General features: G+C 33.7%; 1 protein-coding gene and 1 long non-coding RNA gene across 2 annotated transcripts in view; both read left to right on the forward strand.

The window, feature by feature from the left end:
• LOC127868601 (protein flightless-1 homolog) overlaps positions 1 to 7,315 on the forward strand; it is a 65,498-nt gene extending 58,183 nt beyond the window's left edge. The window contains exons 25-31 of the mRNA XM_052410479.1: positions 1,156 to 1,372; positions 2,574 to 2,611; positions 2,898 to 3,021; positions 3,617 to 3,706; positions 4,113 to 4,205; positions 5,725 to 5,838; positions 6,302 to 7,315. Of these exons, the coding sequence (XP_052266439.1) occupies positions 1,156 to 1,372; positions 2,574 to 2,611; positions 2,898 to 3,021; positions 3,617 to 3,706; positions 4,113 to 4,205; positions 5,725 to 5,838; positions 6,302 to 6,436 (811 nt within the window). The 3' untranslated portion in view covers positions 6,437 to 7,315. The remainder of the gene's footprint in view (positions 1 to 1,155; positions 1,373 to 2,573; positions 2,612 to 2,897; positions 3,022 to 3,616; positions 3,707 to 4,112; positions 4,206 to 5,724; positions 5,839 to 6,301) is intronic.
• Positions 7,316 to 12,287: 4,972 nt separating this feature from the next.
• Positions 12,288 to 18,425, forward strand: LOC127868606 (uncharacterized). Its single transcript, XR_008044197.1, has 2 exons — positions 12,288 to 16,059; positions 16,205 to 18,425. It is a non-coding gene; the product is annotated as an uncharacterized LOC127868606 (long non-coding RNA).
• The last annotated feature ends 457 nt before the right edge of the window (positions 18,426 to 18,882 follow it).

Here is an 18,882-nt window from a genome sequence, read left to right on the forward strand (position 1 = left end):
CTGATAGTTGCAATGCGCCGGCTCTTGCCCATGGGTGCAAAATTTTATCAACAATGCAATGGTTAAGAAACACTGAAATTGCAAGATCTTATCAACATTTACCTGTCTAAACCAAACTCATACGAATGGTACCATTAAAACAATAAATAATTGCTTTTTATTGACTTAGTTTTGCTTTCGTACGCTGTATCCTCCATATTGGAAAATTGACCCAATATTGGTTAGGTCGCAGTACAGCAATATTTTGCACGTCGGGTTATGTTTGGAGCCTACAAAGTCGATAACGATGTGTTATTCGTTACAGAATACACTGTTTCAAATTTAAACATAAAACATGTCAGCAAGGAAAGTGTGTTGAAACATCGTCGTGTTTATATAGGGTGCATGCAAAGGATAACATCCGTTGGTTGCCATTCAGGTAAATTTAACATGTTTATGAAGTTTATTCATTATTTTCCTCAATTTGTCTCGAACGACGTCTGTTTTGTGAAGCACACGGATTCTCTGCGCTGAACTGCACCCATGTTTATGAAGGGGTGCATATGGACTGCCAGAGCCGCCATAGCAAAAATTATCAAAGGCTCTGGCAGTCCGTTTATATGGACTAGACTAGAGGTAGCACCAGTGCAACTACTCAAGTTGCCAGCCTTATTATTTATTTATTTATTATATTACGTGAAGTCAACACAATCTTTTAGTCAAAAGTTTATTGAAATTAATATTGAGTTCCTAATTTGCTGTTCTTTTTTATGTGTTTTATTGAAATATTGACATTGTTTGTCAGAAAATTGGCAGTTTCTTGCTAAATATTTCTTACAAATGTTAATTTAACCCACTTTCAACAGTTTTTCAAACGCTGCTGAACCAACCAAACTATATCTAACAAACACACAAATGCCCAAGATATCAAGGTATGGAACACATTTGAACAGAAATGTTTATTTTGAGGCAGAAGAGTGAATATATGATAAAACTAGGTTGAAAGATGAATCGAATCGAAACAATTGGTATCGGACTGTCTAAAATCAAAATCGAATCGAGCTGTTGGTGAATCGTTGCAGCTCTAATTTTGACATGCTAAATGCATACATGAGGACATTAGGGACATTTGACACCAGAAATAAAAAACTCACAATTTGTTTATCTGTTGCCCAGCTTGCAGAAGAAGTTTGAGGCCCTGTTTGGTGACAACCTGGAGGTTGTGCGCACCCATCAGCAGCAGGAGAACCTCAAGTTCATGTCACACTTCAAGCGCAAGTTCGTCATCCGGCGGGGCAAGAGAACGCAACCCGGCAAGGGGGCTGCCAAGGCCCAGGTGGAGTTCTTTGAACTGCGGGCGAATGGAGGCATCATATCCACCAGGTGTATACAGGTAGGAATGTCACATTAGTATTTTTATGTTCATATGTGTTTTTTTGTGGTAAGAAGCCATGTTCAGCATCACATTCATAATTAAGTATTGTTGGTTGTTATCCCCCGCCAACGGCCGAGGGATATTGTTTTGGCGTTTTCCATCCGGCACTTATATGTCCGGAGCCATATCTTGGAAGTGCTTTGGCGGGTTTCATTGAAACTTGGTATGAGTATATATATGGATAAGAGGATGATGCATGCCAAATGAAATTGTACACCATCTGTTAATTACGGAGTTATGGCCCTTTGTATCTTAAAAAAATGCTTTTTTAGTGTCAAATATTACACTTTTGTGTCCAGAAGCATATTATTGGCGGGGGATATCAATTCAACGAATTTGCTTGTTTTTTTTATAAGGCTTGGATTTTGGTTTTATGCATTGATACTTAAATCATTGGTTAAGCTTACTTGAGAACATGGTGAGCTATTGTTGCCAGTCTATGACGGTGTCTGACGTTGTATATCCTTCAGTATCAGTCATCAACTTAAAGACTGTTACCTCTCTAGAGACCACATTTTTCATCCCATCTTGATGAAACTTTGTCATTATCTCGGCTTACTTTGAATCTGGGTTTTGTTTGTTTAAAAACTAGGTCACATGGTCAAATCTTAAAATAAGCTTGTTTCCACTATAGAAGCCAGATTTATTACTCCATCTTTATGAAATCTGGTCGAAATCTTTATCTTGATAATTTCAAGGCCTAGTTTGTATCTAGGTCACTGATGTAGGTAAAAAAACTAGGTCATCATTTCAAGTCTTTGGCAGGCATCATATTTAGTGTACTGTTAACTCATGTGAGCACTTCAGGGCCATGATGGCCCTCTTGTTCTTTATAAGGTCAGAAGCTTTTCTTATAAGATAAGGTTAAATAAAAAACTTTGAAGTAAATAGCTTACTTTTGTCCTGTTATTACATTAATGCTTGAGATAGAATGGTTCTTAGTAATAAATTACACTGCTGCTTACTTACCTTGTATGGTGTGATGCAGGGTATTAAATGTATTTTAGGATAGAGTCATGCTGTCCCCTAATTTTAATTTTTTTCCATGTATCACACAGTTCAGGTTCAGTAAAAACCTGTATTTGTCAGAAATCGTTAAATATGTTTGTGTATTTTTGTGCACAATCTTTTTTCATTTAAACACTTCTTTGTATTTTAGATAAGGCCACATGCAGCTTTGTTGAACTCGTGTTTCTGGTAAGGTCTTAAATGTTCATTACACACTGGATAAATAAATTCTATGTAAATTTTTAATTTTTGTAGTAATGTACAGTCACTAGAAAAAGATATGTAATGTTCTGGTTTGTAAACTCAAATGTGTGCATGCATACCATACATTTCATGGAATAAAATGTTAAGGTGATGACCTTTTGTTGGACAGTAAGTTTGCAAACAATTAATAGTAAGATATTAACTTATGATTAGCTGTTAAAAAAACAAAACAAAGGAATATAATAATGATGCACATATGTACATATTACAGCTATATCTTGATGGTTCCGTTTGACACGGAGGACCTCAATGGAGTGGTCTATGTCTGGTGTGGCAGCAAAGCCAACCATGAAGACGCCAGTCTGGCTGAGCAGATTGCCTACGCCATGTACAAGGTATGCCATCACTTGCAACAGGCACTGAGTGGCAGTTATTATTTGAGCCGCGCTTTGGTTTAACCAGACTTAATACATGTGTGTATAGTGTGGTTCACAATTAGACTGTGCAGTCAGCCTAGACAATCATGGATGACACTCTCCGTTTAATGGGATTTTTAGTGTAAGGGAAGGGTCTTTTAAACGAAAATTGAAACTAGGCTGAAAGTGTCTACCAAGATAAGCCTGATGTGCATGCATTCAGCCCAGTTAAGGCTGTACGCAGCTCATTTAAAAAGGATTTTGTGTTCATAAATGGTTTGTATTCTTAAAACGATTAACTCAGTATATGTTGAGAATGATGAATAAAACATGTTTAATAAGAGAAGTATTTCAATAGCAAATGATCTTACAGAAATGTTTTATTTTTATTTTTTAGTATTCCTCATACAAATTATTTTAATTAATGAAAAAATTTTTTTATTTCAAAGTTTACAACAATCCACAAAAGTCATTTAAAATTATACCAAGCTTTGGTAGTAACAAAAAGTGTCTTTAAAAAACACTTCAGCACTATGTCTAGATATTCCAGACTGTATCACTTTGTTGTTTGTAGAACAACTACACCGTTCAGATGATCAATGAGGGGGAGGAGCCTGAGAACTTCTTCTGGGTTGGCATTGGTGGCAAGAAACCATATGATCAGGTAAATTAGCTCAGGCTTTATGTTTGTAGATGGCGGTTTGTCCACAGATTTTAAGTTAATTGATTAGATTATGGAATGCGTTTTATAATTTGAAACTGGGAAATTAATCAATAGTTTGCCAGCTCATATTTTGATTGAGATGTCACAACTGTTCAATTAACATAGTAATGATACTTCAATTCGTTACCAAGACTTACAAACATCTCATGCATGCTTGCTTTCTGGCTTTCAGTCATATCTCAAAATATTAGACCAATTGTGGCGTTCTTAAATTTATAATTGACAATTTGAACTACAAGTGTATTTAAAATCAGTTATCAAATTCTTGTTTGTTATAAAATATTTGAATATTTAGTGTTTTAAATAATAAATAAATAATTAACTTTTTGTTATTTTATATTTCCAGGAGGCTGACTTCATGAACTACGCCCGTCTGTTCCGCTGCTCTAATGAGAAAGGGTATTTTGCTGTATCTGAGAAATGTGCAGACTTCTGTCAGGTGGGTAGGAATAAATTCTGTAGAATCATGGTGATGGGGTAAAGAGTGTCATTGGTAGGAATTCCCTACTGCCCTTTTCAATATCTTACAGATTGACAAATGGATATGTATTTGCAAGACTATTGGATATTTTGAGAGTTTATATTTGTAGTTGATCTGGCAGAATTGCTCAAGTTGTGTTAAGAAACAGTTATACCGGTAGTTATTTATTTAATAGTCCAAGCTATTCTACTCACCCATTTGTTTGTGTCGGCATCTACGTAATGCTCTTGTAAAGTTATACATCCAACATCCCCCGCATTAGGGGGCATTGTGTTTCTGACAAACACATCTCTTGTTGTACTTTGAAATTTCAGGTTGACGTTTGCCTGTAACAGCTTCATGTTTCTATTTCTACCAAAAATATTTAAATAAATCTTTATGAACTTGTTCATGGTCTTTTGAAAGAGTCACTGACCAAATCCTATTACTTCTACAAGCCTAATAGCAGAATTATTCCCCCTTTTGTTCACATTATGGTCAGGTTAAGATTTGTGTGCAAGATGAAATTCAGATAAAGGTTTGCATGCAACAAGTTCATACCTATTATAACCACTAAAGATATTTTAGAGATATTCATGGAAGGTCACTGACGAAGGTTCATAACTCTGATCTGCAATTAAGCAGAATCATGCCCCCTTTGTACGAAATCAAGTTAGTTATTGTGGGTTAGGTATCTCTAGTGGATTTGCAGACTTAGAATGTGAATGCATTTTGGGCCATTTGGGTGAAGGTCATTGTAAGTAGAAATAAATAAAAAAGTTTGCACTTAATAACATTAATAAGGATGGGGGTTATATAGCTGAAAAGTTGTTGGTAGTGATGTCACAGTCGCATGCTTATATAATGTAGGATTAAATTGAGGCAAGTGGGGCCAATTTTATTTCACTGTTACTTAATTATTAAAAATGAGTTTCGGCTCAATAACTTTAAGTTGGTTGGAGGATGTTTTGTTTTTTTAGTTTTGTGTGTAGGTAACTAACATGGAGCCCTATGTTGGAATTGAATTTGGAGAGAGTGGGATCAAGGTCTGGTTACTGTAACTAAAAATAAGAAAACAGTTTCTACTCAATAACTTGAGTTAGGATGGAGGTATTGTGATGTAATTTTGTTTGTAAGTATCTTAGGTTGTGTTCAAAGATAATAATTCAACTAAATTAATTGATAAATTTAAATCTTGTTACTTGGCATGTTTACATTTCTTTTTCTAACATATAATATTCAGGGTTAATTGTACACATACCGGGTACTATAAAACTACTATAGATATTTAACTTTATATGTCATTTTGGACATTATATCTGGTGAAGTACAGAAAATGTATAATACACTATCAAAGCGGAAGAATAGTTTAGCATGTTGCGACATCTCTTGTTATTAAAAGATGTTTTATGGATAAAAAACACTCAATTGTATGCCAAACTTTGTCATGACGGCCATGTATCTGTTAATGTTGCAACCCTCTTGTTACCCACTGCAGGATGACTTGGCAGATGATGATGTTATGATACTGGACAACGGTCAGCAAGTGTTCCTGTGGGTCGGCAAGAAAACATCTGACGTGGAAATCAAACTGGCCTTCAAAAGTGCACAGGTAATCACTCTTGTTGTTAACAATATTTAAGGATCTGTTGTAGTTTGCCATTATTTCGTCCATTTATTAAGCAAAGTCCACTGCATTAATTCAAGAGAAAAGTGAATTTGACTAATTTGAATCACTTAGTATCTTCTGTATGCATGAATGTGTTAATCCTTCACCTCTCAGATACTCATTTTGACCCGTTTGTAGTCCATTAGAATAAATAAAAGACCTTTCTGAAAATTAAAGTTTTAAAAGGCATCATTTAAAACCTAAGATACTGATGAGCAGCAAACAGCATAAAACCTGAACAATGTTAGTGTTATTCTCAGACTTTTCTGGTTTTATGCTGGTTGCACATAGCCATTATCATTTTGCTTCTGAGTGGAAAGGGTTAATACTTCAGGCAAAAAAGCTTACCAGATAACTAGAATCAATCTTTGTTATCCCTTATTTGATTTCTACAACTCCTTGGCAGGTCTACATACAGCACCTGAGGAACAAACAGCCTGAGCGGCCCCGCAAACTGCTGCTGGCCATGAAGTACAAGGAGCACAAGAACTTCACCAAGTGTTTCCATGGCTGGGGAAAGTACAGGGAGGTGCGGGAGTAACCATGACAACAGTGAATGGATAGCGCAGGGATGTAAAGATTGTGTGATGGGGCTATTGTTGTGGTCTTGAAAGTTGCTGTATGGAAATACACCTTTGCCAACAGACAAAATGGAAAAGTTTTGTAGAGATCCTCCAATTTCGTGAGCTGTCTGCATTCACATGATGGGAAACGGATATATCAGCCTGATATTTGCTTTCAGGTGCAAGTTTCACATAGTTTGAATAACAGTTTAACAAAAACATGATCACAATCAGGAAATATGCCATCTTTGAAAATGATGTATGAACCACTTTTTTTTATTTTTAAATTTTATACGCAACATATTATACATTTGGAAGAGTACACAGCTGACAGTCACATGCTCACATTGAATTGCCTAGCAGCTATCCAATATGGTATGTCAGGTGTGTACTGAAATCAAAGTACAAGATTATCTCTCTTTCTGTACTTCAACAATTTGTGTTCATTTGCTCCAAGAGGCTTTGTGATAATATCTGTTTTTATAGATCCTTAATGTATGTTTGTTTTCCATAAGTCATCAAATAAATAATTTGGGCTAAGTGTTTGTTATTCAGCTCATAATCAACAGTTTGGAGTTATATATATAGGGAATATAACAAAAAGGCAATAGCCATATATATAGGATATATAACAAAAAGGCAATAGCCATATAATTATATAGGGAATATAAAAAAAGGCAATAGCCTGATTTGTTTAATAACAAGCATCTTTACAACATGCCGTTAGTTATTACTGCTACGACCAACATTTAGCTGGAAATTGTTTTGATTTTTCCACAAATCAATGTTTAATTTGTTTGTATTATGTAAAGAGTGAAAATATTATGCTTATAAATGCAAATGAAATACCTTATGAACATTATTTATTTTATGCTTTCCGGTGGTTAATAGAGAAATATCAGTGAATTAAAACTGATAATTTCACTGTTTCAAACAATGAAAATTATCAGTGAAAATTATCGATAATTTTCACTGTTTATGTTAAATGACGTCATTTTTTTGACGAAATGACGTCATTTTCCCAGCGAAATTCTTAAGTTAAACTCTTTAACAATGGATATAAACTGTGAAAAAAAGCATTAAATAAAAAGAAAATTTGTTGGGTTCGGTGGATTATCGATTTTAATTCACTCGTGATCATATAAAAAATATATTTTCACTCGTGGCTGCGCCACTCGTGAAAATATTATTTTCTATGATCACTCGTGAATTAAAATCGATAATCCACCGAATCCAACAAATATCCTCTATGTTAACAGTTTTTTAACTAAGACATAAACAATTGTTTAACAATTGTGTTTTTACTCTGCTTCATATTTCCAAAGTTATTTGTTTGTCAAACATTTGCACATTAAGCACATGCATTTTACTGATCTATTTCAAGGAATTTTCTGAACTCTTTTCACAACATTAGGCTCTGCCCATGGTTTGTTGCAAAATAACCCACACTAAAATTCTGTCTTTGTCTACAGAAAATAGTTGCATGTCTTGATAGAATGAGAAATAATTAAAACATTGTCCCAGCATTTCATAATGTAAACACTTTAAGTATAATTTAAATGATGTTTTAATAACGTTTATGAGATTACAGTTAAAGTATTCAATTAAATGTATTACAAGTATGTATTTTGACAGGCTATTTGAAGGGACTGTGACCTGTATGTCACATAACAACATATACAGTTCTCTGTATAAATTGTCATTGAAACTGTATATGATTAGCCGAACTATTTTTGTAATTTTGAAGTAAAATACTTAATTTGTTCAATAATCAAATCTAGTACAAATGATGAACACCCATAAATATTGCATTTGCTTTATTTATCAATATTTTGTTATTATTTAACAAGTAGTGAATTGCAGTATTTTTTAAAATTATATTGACTGCATTTCCCAATTGCAGATTATTCCAGTATTGTGTTTTATTTACTCATGTTTGTTCCAGAGAAATCTTAGTGATCTGTGGGTTTTTACTTAAACTCTGTAACTGTGCAATATTTATATAAGTAAGTGCTATTCATAATTGGCACTGATCTCTGGATTCGTAAATTATAGAGAATTCAGAATGTTCTGGTGATATTCAGTCATTGTTTATAGCTGATTTTTTTCTCACATAAAAGATAATTGGTTTGGATAATTAACCAGGTTTTCCGAAGGAAAAAACTGGTTATTAGATTGGCGAATGCGGGCGGGCTGGCGGGCTGGCTGGCTGGCGGGCTGGCGGAATAAGCTTGTCCGGGCCATAACTATGTCGTTCATTGTCAGATTTTAAAATCATTTGGCACATTTGTTCACCATCATTGGACGGTATGTCGCGCGAAATAATTACGTCGATATCTCCAAGGTCAAGGTCACACTTTGAGTTCAAAGGTCAAAAATGGCCATAAATGAGCTTGTCCTGGCCATAACTATGTCATTCATTGTGAGATTTTAAAATCATTTGGCACATTTGTTCACCATCATGGGACGGTGTGTCCCACGAAAGAATCACGTCAATATCTCCAATGTCAAGGTCGCCACGACTAAAAATAGATTTAAAAAAAAAAAAAAACTTACAAAGGGGGTTAATTTTTTTTGGTCATTTCAAAAGTTCAGTTTGAGTTTTCTCCCTTTATCAGATTTTTTTTTCACAATGAAAACCTGGTTTTGTGACAATTTTGTCCCTTGTTTTTTAAATAATTTATTGAGAGTGCAAGCCTGTTACTCCAGTATTGTTGATTTGAGTTACTAGTATCTTCTTGATTCAAGGTAACCAATGTTTTTTATTAAAGATTGTTAAAAATACTATATCCCAGAGACTGTTTAAAAAATGGAAGATGAATTTTGTGTGAAAATGACAACTTTGATAAAAGCTTAATATTTTTCAGCTCACCTGAGCATCAAGTGCTCAAGGTTCACTACCGTGATCACACTATGTCCATGGTCTTGCATTCTGTAGTGTGCAACATCAACTTTTAGATTGTTATCACTCTTGAGGCCACTTTTTTTACCAAATCTTGAGGAAATTTGGTCAGAATGTCCATGTTGACATTTTCTAGGCGGAGTTTTTATCTAAGTCGTGTGCGTCGCAAAACTAGATCACCGTGTTGTTGTTGTTTTTAAAAACCTTGTTAACTCTTTAGTTGCCACATGTATGACTCAATCCTGATGGAACTAGGCCAAAATGTTTATCTTGACTATATCTAGGCTGAAATTCAATCTGTTTCAAGTTCATCAAAAATCTAGGTCTCGAGGTAAATATTTACTCTCTAGGGGCAGCATTTATGACTCAAGCTTGATGAAACTTTGTCAGAAGGTTTATTTTGACAATGTGGCCGAGTTGGAATCTGAGTAAGGTGCGTCCAAAAGCTAGATCACCAGGTCAGATTTTGATTAAAGGTGGTGAGTATGTTTATCTTGATCCATGTATTATGAAGGCTTGAATCAGGGCCATTTGGGTCAAAACAATACAACCGGTCATGTCTTTAACAATTGGTGTCTGTGCACTTAGGTGAGTGATGAAGGGCCCTCTATGCCTTCTTGTTTATAATGTATTGTTTGTACTGGAAAAAGAGGAAGTTTTTTATTCAGAATATCATTAAAAGGTACAAAAATAGATCTGTTAGGTTCTTGAAAAATATTTTGTATTCATGTTTATTCTCTAAATCCTTTGTGATTATAATTATACTACATTGTGTCATATATTTTGGGAGTAATTATGGACTGTCACATTAACAGTATGTGTTACAAAATATTGGCTTCCACATAACTATGTATATACATGTTAATCCAGTCTTTGATATATCATGTGTGTGTGTGTGTGTTTTGATGTGTGTGACTGAATTCATAAAGGTAAGCAGGTATATGTGTTGTATTCTATATGACTGCCTTTTGTTGAGTGGGAGTTCTTCAATCATGACATGCTGTGTGTTTAATAAATACTATAAGCTCTCATTTTTCTACAGAACCATACTGTTTAAATGAAATATATATATATATATATATATATATATATATATAATCAGGCATTTCCCCAGGATTTTGGTCAAGCACAGCGGCAAGACATGGCGGAATGGGTGTTGATTCAAAAGGGTGCCCATTAAGCTTTCTTTTTTTCTCTACATTTTCTTAATCACAAAACACAATACTTAGGAGCTATTTAATTACTTTTTTCTACATGTTCCTATATAAAATACACACTTATTTGGAGGTATGAAAGCATTAAAATTTATTTTATTGTTTATTTATTGTTCCTCAATTTATTATATTAAAGTCATATTTTATATTATAAAATAACCAAGTCCACTGCCTCATTGTCTGGTCCTTCAATGCTGACCATCACCAGAGCATTGAGGACAGCAGACTTCAGGCGAGCAGAATTTTCTGTGTTTACCCCCTTTCATTGTTCTTAAGCCTACTCGCAGTCTAAAATACAAACAAAATTTAAAATTATTCTGAAATTAGAATGTTTAATCTCATTGACCTAACACTATGAGATGCTTAAGCAAAAAATCAGTTTTCGTTTGTTATTACTTATATTTTTGACAGTGTAGTCAAGTACCCAAGGAGCAGTATCGACTTCTGAACGCACTGATCTGCACATGTGAAGAATACACAAAGAACACAATTAACCTACAAAAGGGATGATTATTTTTTCAAACAACTGTTTTATTTTAAAGTCTAGTATATGTTTATAAAGTTACATTAAGATATGTTTTTGTATTTAAATGTTATCATCTGTAGTGTCTAATATTTTATTCAACACACTATCTGTCTGTTTTTAATAATTACTCACGTGCGATTTCATTTTGCGTTGATTTCACTACATACTTATATAAGTTTAGTTAAGTAAAGATCTTTTTACCTCCATTAACTTCTGTTACCCATGAACAACATTGGACAATATTGCTGCCACTGACTCGCTGTTTGAGACTTTTGGTTCGTGGGTTGGAGGTCTCAGGATCACTAAAACGTCCTTGACACTTTCACTTTTACTTATTTTACTCTCTGACAGCGACGATAATTAGTAGTACTGACAAAGAAATGTGCAATTCCAGATTTCCCAGACACAGGGACTGGTCGTATATTCGATCGTATTATTATTTCGTGCATCAAAACTAAAGAAAACTTTGTTGCAGATATTTAGCGTTTTCCGAAAATATTGAATAAGCTATTTGATGTGAATGCGTGTTATGTTGGTGTTGTTAATTAAGTCGCGTTTGAGAAAATAGTGTGAACATTGTAAGTTTGCGGGAGAAATCAAGTGAGACGTTTGACTTCAATTAATTGTAAATATAACATAAATTACGCTGAAACGTATACCGTGTTTTACTAAAATAATATGATGAACGTGACATGAATCTTCTTAATCACGTTTTGTTTTGTTATACTGCAAGTAATAATAAAACACATGTTATGTTCTGTTATTCAAGAACGCACAACCGCAACAAACAACGTTGACTGTTTGTTTTGTACATAGTCGTGTGCAATTAAAATGGAACAGCAACAAAATCGAGAATACCTTTAATTGCTCTTACGGCACGTGTACCGGTAATAATCGATCATTATAGACCATTATTAGGGGATACACACCATAATTGACCCCTATAAACAACCCATAAATCGTGCTCGCGTCTTATCAAATCTGTATATTATGAAAATAAAACTTATAAGAATTGGTCGATGCCAGAATGGAGACAACATTCGGATCAGAGCTTGAAATGGCTTGTAAACTTTTCAAGCATCGCGACGTCATTATCTGAAAATCAAGCGCCGCGGCGTAATGGATTTTGAAGTCCAGGCACCGCGGGCCCGCTGTGCTTAAACAGTCTGGGGAAATGCCTGATATATATTTATTTATATATAAATATATATATAATGCGCCATTGTTATGTCCTAAATGTGCTAACTGGCATATAATATTCCTGAGAGCATGTCGCCAGTTTGTGTTTGTGTGTGCCTAGTTTGCTGGTTATTGTTAATTCAATGATTGTTTGCGTCCATAAATTCGTTTTAAGTCCTCATATTTGTTAATGCCTTCTGGCAATGTCCACAAAACATTGCATTTGTACCGCTTGTTATCCGAATCTCCTATACGAATAATAAATTGTAACTAAAACACAGTGATATGTTTTAAATTGTAGACAATTCAGAGTATATGGCATTTTATGAAAGATTTAAATTACTTGATGTAGTTTAAATGCACTTTAACTCAATCAATGTTGACAATTAACTCATACTTTTTTGTTACCTGATCTGCATACAATTCAGTCACTCTCCATCCAACAGTTCTCTTAAAATATTTTACTGAAATAGTTACTGAAACTCTTATGTGTATTATTATATGCTGTAGCGTGATTAGTTCAATGCCAGAAACATATGACTCCAGCAGAAATGTTATATTTTCATCAGACCACATGAGGTTTACTTTTGTATATATAAACAAAAGAGTAATTATTGCCTTATGACAATAGACATCTGCATACTGATTGATTCTCGTGAGGCAGATTATTTACTTATGTAAACTCGTGTTTTAAAATTATTAAACCAGTTGACTGATGTTGACAATACACGTGTTTTTTTTTATTTGTGCGTGACTAACCATACATTATAACATGACTTGAAAAAATGATTTTTTAAAATCGAATGTAGTGAAACATACACAGCGTCAGAGCTTCATCTATGATTTTCATAGCAGTAAAGGCAATTAAAAAAAATGTACGTTAGATCTTTATATATCCTTGTATAAAATAGAACGCATGTTTGCTTACTCAACAAAATAGAGGCACAAATCAAGTCGTAAACTTTCTAAATGCACGGTCAAATCTTTGACAATAAATGAAGTCTTATTGTTTTCCTTGTTCACGTTTTCATATTTCTCATCACGGGCTTGGACAAAAACTACGTTGTTGGTGTCCACACTAGGCTTTTTAGCTCACCTGAGCACAATGTGATCGCCTTTTGTCCGTCGTGCGGCGTCAACATTTGCCATGTTTACACTCTAGATGCCACATTTATTGGTCAGAAGTTTTAATGTCATAAATACGTTACCTGCTATCTTATTTGCTTTCTCCTTTCCAAGGGGAATTAACCCATCCGGAATTTGAACTGCGAATCGGCCATCTCCATACCGTAATACTGGCCAAGTTAAACAAAGTGCAATGCAACCTAGGCAAAAACCGGTAACCAACCCTCAATATTCTTTCCGGATCATCCAGGTGTAGACGTGTCTTTTACGGCTCTGAATTGAAAATTGTTTTTCGATATATTTCACTTGGTTGATTGGGGTTTCGATTAGATAAATTGTGTTATTTATCTTTTTACTTCTCATTCGGAATATTTTATGTGGATTTTATGGACTTTTGTTTCAGTTGTAAAGGTAAGCCATGCTTGCTTTTATTGAACAATGGTTCATTTCTACCCTGGGTGTTTTAAGGCGCGAAAGAGCACGTACAAAACGTTTTCTTCTAATGCGTGAAACTTGTTTTCAGCTTTGCTGCGTTTTTGGTACATGTTCATGTACATGAGCACGTGTATATCGTGATCTTCGTCAATACGCAATATTATGTATCCCGGAAAAAGCAACTTTTTGGAAAAACCCACTAATCTGCTGGTACAAATAAACATGACCCATTTATAATCCTTTCAAAATCACACACCGTATCAACCGTTATAATTTAAAGTAAGCTATCATTGGTTGATTTAATGGACCAGCGTTGTTTGTACCGGGGTGATTAGTGGGTTTTTCTAAACTCGTGCTTTTCCGGGATATATCTATTGAGAAAATTTGTACAGTGTAAATATTCTCCTAACGTGTTACGAGATCGTGCAAAGCGTGTTCTTCTAATTCATTGACAGATTGTTTATCATTTGCCATTGCGTGCAATAATGATTTTACGTTCCATATGACAATCTAATTGATGGTCATTTTATTATGCTCCCCCAAAAAAAATTTGAAGGGGAGCATATAGTCGCCGCTTCGTCTGTCCGTGTGTGTGTCCGCCCGTCCGTGTACAATTTTTGTCCGGGCTATTTCTCAGCAATTAATGACCGCAATTCAATAAAAATTTATGGGAAGCTTCACTACCAACAGGAGATGTGCATATTATCAGCCGGTTCTGGTCGGATGATTTTTCACAGAGTTATGGCCGTTTGAAATTTTCTATAAACTTTACATATAGTGCAATTCTTGTCCCCCCAACTACTGACTGGAATTCTATGAAGCTTTATAGGAAGCTTAACTACCTTGAGGAGATGCGCATGTTATGTGTGGGTTCTGGTTAGATGATTTATGTAGAGAGTTATGGCCCTTTGAAATTTTTAAGTTGTTTAACCATCCATCGTATTATTTTGTCCAAAGTTATGCCCCTCAAGACGTTTCCTTTTATCTGAATATATAGTGCAATATCGTGACAAAAAAAAACTTTGGGGAGCATCACCCGTCTCCGACGGTTTCTTGTTTTTCATCTGTTTTGAATTAAACGTTTGTTTAGTTTATGATCTACGGCAGTGGTATTATACGTACAATTGACTTTCTCTTTTACAATCATAACTTAGAGAATGTTAATTATTTTCATTATGGACAAATAATGATTTTATGTGCCATATGATAATCTGCTCTGTCACCAGTTTATTGTTGAATATGTTTCGTTCTTGTTTTTCATATAATCGACTAAATGATGGTCGAAGATACAAGAGTTGATAAATACCCGGTGACTTGTCAGATCATGGATGACTTATTTCATGTATAAATTGTTGAAACTTTAATTGTTTCAGCTTTGCCGGGTTTTTGTACGCACTCATGCACTTGAACACGTGCTTTTCGTGTTTCTTCTTCAATAAATAATTGAGAGAATCTTTATTGTTTGCATTGTGTACATATATTGAATTTAACATTATATTTCACAATCTGGTTTATGACCATGTTATAGTATGTTTGTATTTTCTTTCCTTTTTCTTGTTTTAGAATTAAAGAAAATGAATTTACAAACACGAGGTTTATGACATGTAGTCGTGAACGAGCACGTGCAAAGCGTGTTATTCTACATTAATAAAATGACAATCTAGTTGATGGTCTTTTAATTGTTTTGAATTAAACTTTGGTTTAATTTATGTTCAACGGCAGTGTGTATTATACATACAATTGATGTTATCTTTTACAATAGTAATTAAGATAATATTATTTAATTGTATTATAGGCAAATAATTAATTAATGTGCCTTATGACAATCTGGTCTAGGACCAGTTAATTGTTTTTTTGTCCCCCACTATAGTAGTGGGGGACATATTGTTTTTGCCCAGTCTGTTGGTTGGTTGGTCTGTTGGTTGGTTTGCGCCAACTTTAACATTTGCAATAACTTTTGCAATATTGAAGATAGCAACTTGATATTTGGCATGCATATGTATCTCATGGAGCTGCACACTTTGAGTGGTGAAAGGTCAATGTCAAGGTCATCCTTCAAGGTCAAAGGTAAAATATATGGGTCAAAATCGCTAATTTAATGTACACTTTTGCAGTATTTCAATATTCAAGATAGCAACTTGATATTTGGCATGCACGTGTATCTCATGGAGCTGCACATTTTGAGTGGTGAAAGGTCAAGGTCATCCTTCAAGGTCAGAGGTCAAATATATGTGGCCAAAATCGCTCATTTTATGAGTACTTTTGCAATATTGAAGATAGCAACTTGATATTTGGCATGCGTTTGTATCTCATAGAGCTGCACATTTTGAGTGGTGAAAGGTCACGGTCAAGGTCATCCTTCAAGGTCAAATATATGTGGCCCAAATCGCTTATTTTATGAATACTTTTGCAATATTGAAGATAGCAACTTGATATTTGGCATGCATGTGTATCTCATGGAGCTGCACATTTTGAGTGGTGAAAGGTCAAGGTCATCCTTCAAGGTCAAATATATGGGTCAAAATTGCTCATGTAATGTCACTTCAGCAATATTGAAGCTAGCAATTTTTTATTTGAAATGCATGTGTATCTCATGGAGCTGCACATTTTGAGTGGTGAAGGGTCAAGGTCAAGGTCATCCTTCAAGGTCAAACGTCATATAGGGGGACATTGTGTTTCACAAACACATCTTGTTTGTTTTTGTTTGTTTTTTGTTTTTTTATGTGCATATATTTTATTTTTGCCATGTAGTAATACATACATTCATATTCGATTCATATAAAAATCGTGCAACATACATAGCAACTCATAAGCATGTACATGTAGGGTGTGTATAGACATAGAAGTAGTAATCCAAAATATGCATACAACACATGTTACAAATTCCAATTCGGAAAAAAGGAAAGAAAAAGAAAACACTGTATATACGTCATAGATTAAGGATTTACATTATTGGATATTAACATAGTTTCGATCATATCCCATTCCTGTTTAACAATTAACATATATTTTTCTTTCATTTTTTAAAACAAAACAAAAAAAACAAAGAAAAAACAACAATATTGGTTTACTTATAAAAGTAAAAGTAACACATTGGTTTACTTATAAAAGTAGAAATACACATGTATGTCTGCATATCTTTTTTCTATTTATAAAATTATATGCACATAAGGAAGATGAATTATTTAATTGCTGAGTTGCATTATGTTTATTAAATTTAAAGTGCAGATTTGACAAAATGCAGATGTGATGAACTATACATGTATTAGGTGTTATGATTAATAAAGTAGTTGCAGGGGATGTCTGAAAATGTTTTGACTAATGACCAGTTTTTCGATTCTTCTTCTGTTTATATTGTAGCTTTGTATATTTCAAATGTTTGCTTCATGCTATTTACAAGTCCAATTTTTGAGGGGTTTCTATTTTTCTTTTGACAATCAAAAATGTACCGTTTAATTTCAAGGCATACAATGTTAATATCAGTCGTTTTGGAATTCGTAATCCCAAGTATTAGAACCTGACATGTCAGCTGAGTAAGTAAGCTAGGTCTACTTCTCTTGATGATTTCGACAGCAAATTTAACAATTTCTTGGGTGTAGGGGCAGTACCAGAACAAGTGTGTTATGTTTTCTATTTCATTTTTACAGAATGTACATAGATAATTGGCAACAATTTTCATCTTGAACATAGTAGATTTCGTTCCCAAGATTCTGTGGATTATTCTACACTGTAACCATCTAATATATGTATCCCTAGTTAAATTGAAGACCAGTGTATATACATTTTCCAATCTATATTTACAAATTCTGAATTCCATTTTGTTTGACTAAAGGAATATCACTATTTTGAATTAATATTTTATAAATATGTTTGTATTCTTTAGGACTGGTTACTATTTTCTTTATATAAGTCGGCAATATAGGTCCTTGGGTTTTATTGTTTAAATTTGATATGCTATGACAATTTCCAATGTATCTTCTTATAATGCTGGTTAATCCTTGGTATAATAGGAAATTAACATGTGTTCCTAGAAGTAATTCCAGAGATTATTTGGAAATAAAACAATCACTTTCTGTCATAATGTCTCTAACTAAACGGATACCTCTTTCATATAAACTTTTCATATAAATATGACTGTTGTTCAGTTTAAAATTATGGTTATAAAATAGTGGCATGTCCAGAATATCATCACTTTTTATTATTGGCTGCTTTTCAATATACAATATATATGTTTTCAATACATCAAGCCTAAATTTATTTTTAAGCTGTAAACATACTTTCTCGGCGTACAATTTACCAGTGTTAAATTTTTTTTTTAAATCTATTATCGATTTAACAAGTGTTTAACAATTTCCTTCGCTTGACACTAATCTCTTTAGCCATGTTAGTTTCATGTATTTCTCAAATGAACATATATCAATCATATTTAAACCGCCTTCATTATACTCTTTAACAACAGCAGTGGCTTTTATTTTGCTTGGTCCTGCCCAAATAAAGTCGTAAAAGATTTGATTTAAATGTTTCATGGTTTCTATTTTTGGTGTTGGTAGAGATATAAATACATGTGTAAGTAAAGGTAAAAGTAATGATTTTACAATTGTTATTTTTCCAAGTGGTGTAATATTTCTGCGATTCCAATGTCTTACTGCTCTTCTAATACTTTCAATTTTATTTTCAAAGTTTGTTTTTACCATGTTTTTCTAAGTTAATATCAAAGGTTATTCCAAGAACAAGTAGTAGCTCCCCATGTCAGTTTATATTTTGTTTTAATTTTTCTAGTACTATACTTCATTAAGCCTATCCAAATTAAATTTGTTTTGTCATAGTTAATGGTTAGTCCAGAGTACTGGGAAAATTCATGAAGCATGTCTATGGTACAAGTTAGTGATGACTCTGATCCATCAAGTAGTAGAGATGTATCATTCGCAAATTGAGATATTTTATATTTTATTTTCTTTATTCTTATTGCTTTTAATTGTTTGCTTTCCCTTATTTTAATAGCAAGAATTTCTGCACATATAATAAAACTGTAAGCACTTATTG

This window comes from Dreissena polymorpha, chromosome 2 (genome assembly GCF_020536995.1).
Source record: "Dreissena polymorpha isolate Duluth1 chromosome 2, UMN_Dpol_1.0, whole genome shotgun sequence".
Classification (NCBI taxonomy): domain Eukaryota; kingdom Metazoa; phylum Mollusca; class Bivalvia; order Myida; family Dreissenidae; genus Dreissena; species Dreissena polymorpha.